The sequence below is a fragment of the Elephantulus edwardii genome, unplaced genomic scaffold (assembly GCF_000299155.1).
Source record: "Elephantulus edwardii isolate Elephantulus edwardi_28Jun2011 unplaced genomic scaffold, EleEdw1.0 scaffold00206, whole genome shotgun sequence".
NCBI lineage: Eukaryota > Metazoa > Chordata > Mammalia > Macroscelidea > Macroscelididae > Elephantulus > Elephantulus edwardii.
The window spans coordinates 927369-935933 of record NW_006399956.1 but is presented as its reverse complement, the minus strand read 5'-3'; the positions used below and the strand labels follow the sequence as shown (position 1 = coordinate 935933).

General features: G+C 38.3%; 1 protein-coding gene across 1 annotated transcript in view; it reads left to right on the top strand.

Moving 5' to 3' along the window:
* Nucleotides 1–8565, top strand: part of ST8SIA1 (ST8 alpha-N-acetyl-neuraminide alpha-2,8-sialyltransferase 1) — a 242445-nt gene that overhangs the window by 98526 nt on the left and 135354 nt on the right. The window contains exon 2 of the mRNA XM_006897203.1: nt 6404–6548. Within this exon, the coding sequence (XP_006897265.1) occupies nt 6404–6548 (145 nt within the window). The remainder of the gene's footprint in view (nt 1–6403; nt 6549–8565) is intronic.

Below are 8565 nucleotides of genomic sequence, written 5' to 3'. Positions count from 1 at the left end.
TTGAATGGAGTGTTCTATATTTGCCTACAAAATCAAGTTATTTAATTGGTTCTTTTTTATTTAAATAAAATTTTTCTTTTATACGGGTTTGTTTAGGAAGTTTGTATTGTTTTTCACACCAGATCTTTCCCATTTCCTTTACCCACCCCTTACTTCACCCATCAAATTACACAACCCTAAATTTAACAACCCCCTGGCCCCTGTTCATCCTTACCCCTATTTTCCCCCTTCTACCCCATTGGATCCTCATACACGTTCTACAGTAAAAGTCTTATACAATAGTTGTCCGTATAGAACTTAGTTCAGTTAGCATAATGTGCTCCAATCCCTCCCCAGTTAGGTAGTGATTTACGAAATCATTGTTCCTGCGTGCTACATAGTATTCCATCATGTGAATGTGCCATACTTTCTCAATCCATTTGATTGTGTTTGGATATTTGCGCTGTTTTCATGTTCTTGCAATGGAGAGTAATGCTGCTATGAACATTGGTGTACTAGTCTCCGTTTGTGCCTCAGTTCTCATTTTCTCAGGGTATATTCTAAGAAGATTGTTTGACCAACAACAATTTAAAACAGGCTTTAAGGCTGCGGATTAGAGTCACGCACATTTGGCTTGGTAGCATTGCTTTTAGTCCACTGAACCAACTGGTCTCTCTCTGTATTGTTAAGTGCTATTGAGTCGTAGGCAGTTCATAGCGACCCTATGAACAAAAGTCCTCAACACTTGCATACATGACTTTCATCCTTTCTCCAGGTTCATAGGGTTTCTGGAGGAAAGCTATTTATAGAAGTGGATGCAACTCCTGCCGCCAAGCTTGTTTTAAGCCAAAGGTGGGTGACTCTAAATCCGTGGCCCTAAGGCCTGTTTTAAATTGTTGTTGATCAAACAATCTTCTAGGTTATATAGCCCTGGTGTGTCCACTTGCTGTACAGAGGTAACTTGTGGTCGCTGTGAAGCTGAACACTGTGACACTGATGTGTCAAATGTGGTAATGTTTACCCATGGTGAACAGTGTTTGGTGGAGCTTCCCTGTTGAAACAAGCTTGGAAGCAGGAGTGGCATCCACTTCCGTAAATAGCTTGCCCCTGGAAAACCTACGAACCTGGAGAAAGGATGAAAGTCACGCATGCAAGTGTCGAGGACTTTCATTCATAGGGTCGCTTTGAGTCGCCTATGACTTGATGGCACTTAAGAACAATAACAACATGTTCTAGCACAGTGTTGTTTATTTCTACATGGTTGGTTTTGTAAATTTTTCCCTCATGTGGTTAAGTTCTAGTTTTATGGCATTGTCTTATGATACTTTGTATTATTTAAATTTTTTTCCTATTTTGTTTATTCTGCTTTGTGTCCTAATATATGATTGATTCTGGAGAATGTACCGTGTGTACTTGAGAAAAAAGTGAATTGAGTTTTAACTGGGTACAGTATCCTGAATACATACACAAGGTTGAGTTGACTAATTGTATAGTTTAGATCTTCTGCATTGTCAGCTCTTGTGAGTTGACCTATCCTTTGGTGAGAGTGGTGTGTTGAAATCTCCTACCACTATTGTGTTGCTGTCTATTTCTTTCTGTTAACCATTTGTTTTATGTACTTTGTGAGTCTGGCATTTGGTGCATAAATGTTGACCACAGTTAGGTCTTCTAAATCTATTGTGCCTTTAATCAATATGTACTGCCTTTCCTTGTCTTTTATGGTGGCTTTTATTCTGAAGTCTATTTTATCAGAGATTAGTATTGCCACCTTCTTTTTTGAAGTTGCCATTTGCTTGGTGTATTATTTTCCCAGCCTTTGATTTTGAGTCTGTCTTTCTTTTTTCTCTTGTAGGCAACATATTGATGGGTTTTGTTTTTTTAATCCATTCTGCTACTCTTTTTCTCTTAATTGATGCTTTTAATCCATTCACATTAAGTGTGATTATTGTCAGGCCAGGTTTTACCGTTGCTATTTTTGCTGTGTTTCTTTTTCTGTTGTTTCTGGTTACTATACTCCATCTACTTTCTTTTGACTTCTCTGTGTGAAGGACTTCACTAAAAATTTCTTCTAAGTTTTGGTCTTGTTTTCACAAAATCCTTAAGTTCTTTCTTTTCTTCAAATAATCTAATTCCTCCTTTATATATTTGATAGAGAACTTTGCTAGGTATAGGAACTTTGGCTGGCAATTGTTTTCTTTCAACTTTCTGTATATGCTACCCCTTTGTCTTGTAGCTCACATGGTTTCGGCTGAGAAGTCAGAATTTAATCTGTCTCCCCTTTGTAGGCAACTCATTGTTTTTCTTGTGCTGCTTTTAGTATTCTATCCTTATCTTTTAATTTGGAAAATTTTACTATTATATGTCTTTTTGGTTTTCGTTTTGGGTCTAGTCTATTTGGTGTTTGCTGTACTTCTTGAGTGGATTTCATCATTCTTCAAAGTGTCTAGGAAATTTTCTTCTAGTACTTCTTCCACAATTTCTCAGTGATTTCCCTATCACTCCCATGTTTTGGCTTATCTTCCACTTCACTGACTCTTTGTTTCATATCTTCAGTTCTAATTTTTTGTTCTACCAGTGTGTTGAATAGTTCTTAATATTCTTAATATTGGATAGGTCTTAATATTCTGGGTTGCATTTTCATGTTTTCCTCTTTCTTCCAGTACTACTATGTTCCTCTTTGTCTTGTGATGATTTTTTAAGTTCTTGTACCTCTTTATACATACTATCAATTCTTTCTTCCATCTTTTGTGTTTTCTTCCATAGTTATTCAAGTTGTTTCTCATCAATATATTTCTTCTGAAGTGTTTTCTCTGGGGTATTTTCTCTCTTAATTGTTTCTGTCATCATTTGCATCTTCTTCTGTAGCTGTTCAAATAACTCCACATCAGTATATTTCTAGTTTTCTCTATCTAGGGTATTCATTGGGTCTTCTTTTTTAGGAGAAGGGCTATTTTGGTTTTTTATGATGACTGAGGCAGACTACTGCTTTCTTGACATTATGTGCACCTTTTCTAGGTGATAGGCTGAATATTTAGTAGATGGTAGGCTGAATATTTTGTGAAAGACCTGGATATTTGCACTCCCTTCTTGTCCTGACAGCAGTATTTCCCCCAAAGTACCTGAGTGGCAGAGTAAGGAAGTCTATTTCCTTCTAGAAACCATGTCCTGGCTGAGCTCAGCCTGGCCCAGCCCCTTCCACATTTAAGGGATCCCACATGGTGTAGCTAGACACAGTGTTCCACCTGAAGTACCTGTTATGTTGATGCTCTTGGCTCTGAACTGTGGAGGCGGCAGGTAGGTGGTATCCAGACAGTGGGGCAGCAGTGTCTCCAGGTGGCAGGGCAGTGGTTTAAATCTCTGGGCAGGATTGTGGTTTGGGGCACACTGAAACTACAGCTCCTCAACTTGGCAGGCAGTGGTTCTGTCACTGGCCAGGGTATAAATGTGCCTGGATTGGGCCACAGCCTTTAGCTGATGTCAGAGAAGCAATGGCTGGAAGACATTTCTGGGCCAACCATGCCACACAGGTCTTCACTGGTTAGTTCTTTTGTGTTTTCATTGAGTTTCTTTTTAGTTGCTTTTTCCTCCTTTGGGGGCAGCATACTCAAATGTCCATGAGGTGGATTGATACAGTGACTTGAGCATGGTTGAAATAATGAGAATGGTACAAGATAGGGTAGAGTTCTGATCTATTGTTCGTAGGGTCACTGTGAGTTGAAGTCAACTTGACAGCCCTTAACAACAACAGTAACACACTTGCTGTGAAATTGTTTCCCTTTTCAAATATGTTAAAAGTTTGCTTTATATTTCTAGTGCATAGTCATTGGGTATGGAGTGTTAACTATAGTTATGTACTTTTGTTAAGTGACCATTTAATCATTATAAAATATCCTTCCTGGGCTCTTATGTCAGTTTTTACCTTGAAGTTCATTTTATCAGAGATTAATATTACCACTTCTTCTCTTTTTTTGTTACCGTTTGGTTGAAATATTTTTTCCCACCCTTTTGTCTTTAGTCTATGTTTGTCTTCATGTCTAAGGTGTGTCTTTTGTAGATATCATATTGATTGGTCGTGTTTATTTATTTAGTATACTACCGTTTGTTTTTTATTGTGTGTGTATTTCTTTAACCGATGCATTTAATCCATTCACTTTCTGTATAATTACTGGTACTACTTTATTGCTGATATTTTGCTGTATTCTTGTGGTGTTGCTGATTTCTGTTGCTTTCCTGTGCAATGTTCATCTTGTTTATTGTTGTTCTTAATATTTCACTCATTGTTGCTTTAATATTTACTCACACATTGTGATTTTTTATCTTTTTTCCTGTAGATGAAAAAGTTTATTGTTTTTCCGTGAAGTAACCCTATAATTTACGTTTCTATTACCAAACGAAAACAGTTTACTTCATCTTGAAATTACCTTCACTGCATTTCCATTTGAAATTCCATGATTATACTACTTATTCCTTCTTATTTCTGTGTGTTTTTATTATTGTATTGTGTACTGTTGAGTCAGAACTGACTGTTGTCTGACTCTCCAGTAGATTTTCAAGGCAGTTAATTGCATGAGAGGAAATTGCTTATCTTTTCCCTGTGGATCAGCTGGTGGATTTGAACTGTGTGATTTAGTGATTACAGTGTGTATTCTTACCACTAGGCCATAAGAGCTCTCGTATCGATTAAGCTTATTGCTGTACAGACATCCTTATTTATATAAGGTTGATATCTCTGTTTCCCTACTTTTCATTTTGTAAGTTAATTTTACTTGGTGTGTTCCTATCTCGGTTGATTTCTGAGTGATATTTTCATGGGTGTTTATTTCTGGAAGTACACACAGAATAGCATTGGATGAATCTTGGATGAAAGTATAACCTTGGAAATACACTCAGAATAACCTTGGATGAAATCTATTCCAGAACATGTCAATTATTGAAAAACCTATGCTGCATGATTCTACTGTGGCACACATAGGTCATCATGTGTTGACTTGACAGCAAGTGATTTGTTTACTTTTTACTTGCACTTCGCTTTCTTCTTGAAGCTCCAAGCTTCTGTGCTGCAGACAGCTAAAGATATTTAAGATGACATCACTGCCTGCCTTCTTTCATGTTGTCATGGCCATTGGGTGGGAGTCCATTCAGGGTACTTTATGTCACCTATTTTTATTGTTCATCATGAAAGCTAATGCAAATGAGTTTGATTTCTGACAGATTTTAAATTTTTCCATTAATGAGATTGCTATGAGTCAGAATCCAATGAGTGGGAGCCATTCAGGATACTTTCTATTTTTCTTGTTTATTTGTGGAAGGTTGAATAAATGAGTTTGGTTTCTGATGGATTTTTGAATTGTTGCTGTTAATGAGGTAGACATGGGTCAGAATCCATCATGTGGATTCTGACTGGTAGCAGCAGCCTCATAAATAGAGAGTAGAAATATTCCATAAGGTTCTCAAGGCATTTGGAAAGCAGATCTCCAGACTTGTCTTTAAGAGATGGGCTCAGACTGCCAACTTTTCAGCTAGTCGCTGTGCATTTAACCTTTCACACCACTTGGAGGCTCTGGTTTTTATTTAGACGGTTAGTAAACAAAAACTGTCTTGTAGAGCAGTTGTTGAGTGCCATCAAGCCAGAACTGACCCTTAGCTGAAGCCCAGCAGGTTTCCAGAGGCAGTAAACTTCCCAGGAGGAGATTACCTATACTTCTCCTGCAGAGCTGCTGATGGATTCAAACTGCTGCCTTTGGGATTGCATCGCAGCTTCTTAGCACTAAGCCACCAGAGCTCTCTTACATTTGGGGACACGCAGAGTAATGGTCTGTAAACCAGATTAGAAAGCAAAGTGACCAAGGAGACAAGTGCTTTGAATGTTTGTTCATGAGATCCATGAAGAGCCACAAGATTTAAGTTAAAATGAATATTGCCTCACCACATCACTCATTTCAGATGGATTTTAAAGCAGTTATTGTTTTGTCTTGTCCCCGGTTCTGGAGAGAACATCCTCTTTTAGACCTCTCTTTAGTAAACTTACCTACCTGGTTGGTAGACCAGATGAAAGAATATGTTAATGATGCAATTTACCCTCCAACTGTCTCCCAAAGAAACTTTCCAATCCTTTTCTGGACCTGGAGGTTTAAGTCAATCAATAAACCTGTTTGAGTTGGTTTTGGGATTTTGTCTTCTGAGATATTTTAGCTGTATCTGACAGCTGATGTGATTTTTAAATTATTTTGAAATACTCTGGGCATGCCTTCTGCTGCCTGACTGGAAGAAGGAGTTAATAGTAGTCTGATCACCTTGGAGACACTGATGTTTCAGTGAGCTGCTGCTGAGGTAACAGTGCACATCTCTGTGGGAATGACAAGTGAATGAATCTGCAGTTCATTTAACCTGCTGTTCTTTTCTCTCTGTGTGTTTTCTCTCCTAGGAGACAAATGGAAGACTGCTGTGACCCCGCCCATCTCTTTGCTATGACTAAAATTAATTCCCCCATGGGGAAAAGCATGTGGTATGACGGGGAGTTTTTATACTCATTCACCATCGACAATTCAACGTATTCTCTCTTCCCCCAGGTTAGTATAGTTTGTTGCCTTTCAGTATAATCTCTTGTATTTTTAAAATATATTGTAAACAAAGGATATCTTACTAACCAGTACTGTCCAATTTCTTTCTTTTTAAACTATAAGCATTTTCTTTATATCTGTCTTTTTTTCTTAAAAAATAGCATGATTCTTTGATGCAGGATAGAAATAGGGTATTACAGAGTTGCAGTTTTCCCATCCCTTTTGATTTGAGTCATATGAGGCTGAGGGAAGTAAGCAAAGACTGGTCAGGGAATTGTGGGATCCCAGTGTTTTGAGACTGACTGAAATGTTTTCAAGTTTTTCTATGTTGGAATGTTTTCTTAGGACTCGTTCTCCTCTCAGGGAGTGGGGACCATATGGTCAGAAGTTTGCCTGTTGCCCCTCCTGAATGTTCATCCCATGGTTAGACTGCCGCCAGGAAGTGGAGTAGTGGGGAACATGGAGGAAAGAATTCAGTTTGACCACATTTGAAGTCGTTTAAAGCAAGCTTTGCTTACTTAATGTCTTTCCATTTTGGCTTCCTGTGCATTGAGCTCAAATGTTGCAAAATATATCTAGGCAGTAAATGAGAGGAAAAGGAAATTGTTGTTTCAAGGAGTCCTTGTCAGGGACAGTGGGCATCTTAGCCAAAATTGCCATTTAAGACTAATAATCTGAGCATTGAACCTTAGCCTTTCAAAGATTTCCAACCACTCTTGGGTTGGCAAAAGTTTATGCAGCATTAGAATCCAAGATCAGAGATAGTAAGTAGCGTTGTTCCACTCAGATGCCTTTGTTAAAGAGTTGAAGAGTTTTTAAAGGAGAATTCTGTTAAACTGAGGCACAAACTCTACCAGATTTAAATAGTTTTTTATAAAACAGCTCATGTTTGATGACTCACTCTTCATTTTTTCAGTCTAATTTATTGGCTTTGGAGTATAATGATAAAACTTGAGTTTTAAAATTGAGAAGGAATTAAAAGATGTGATCTGTTCCCAGCATTTATCTGTTTTCTCCTTCGTCATTTGTCCTAGGGAGGCTTTCTAGTTTCAAAACCAGTTACTAACAGGCATAAAATGTAGGATTGAGTTTGTCTTCCTCAGTTCCTAACCATTAGGCAAGTTGCCTAACTCTCCTGACACTAATTCAGCTTTCTCATCTATTATATGGAGAGTGTATCCTTCTCTGGTCCACCTCTTGGTGTAGTGTATGCCAGCATGCTTTGCAAAGTGCATTATATAACCATGAGGTGTCAATATTGTTATGCTCTATGCATTGTATCCTCAAACTGAGCAATGAAAAAGAAAATTTCTTTAGAGTTTTTAAAGTGAAGAACAGAAATCATCCTAGGTATTTTGGGCAGAAATATATTTAATATAGGGAATTCAAACTCAACCCAAACCCTCTGTTTGTGAGTAAATTTTGACTCTTTATGATCATAGGTCAGAGTAGAGCTGTCCCACAGGGTTCCTAGGATTATAAATCTTTATAGAAGCAGAGTCCTCATCTTTCTCCTGGGCAGTGGTCGTGGTTGCGGACTACTGACTACTGGTTGGCAGCCAGGGCTTTTCTTGGGAATGCTCTCTCTTCTCTGAGTGCCATTGAATTAGAAGCAACTTGTAGCTGATCTTTCAGTGAGTTTCCCAAGGCTGTGGAGACTGTAAGTCACATAGGAGTTGACTTCCTTTCTTCCATAGAGTTGCTTCCTTCCACGGCATTGCTGGTGTATGTGAACATACTGAGTCCATCTCAGTATGGACTGTGCTATCAGAGCTCCTCCACATAGCAACCCTGTGAACAACAGGTCTGGACCCTATTCTATCATCACAATCTCTAATATACTTAAGCCCATTACTGTAGTCACTGTGTCAATCCATTTGCTCGAGGGTCTTCTTTCCTTTGCTATCCCTCCATGTTTTCAAATATGATGTCCCTCCCCAAGGAATAGCCTCTCTTAGCAATATACCCAAAGTATGTGAGATAAAGGTTTGTCTCCAAGGAGTACTCTGGATGCATTTTCTCTAAA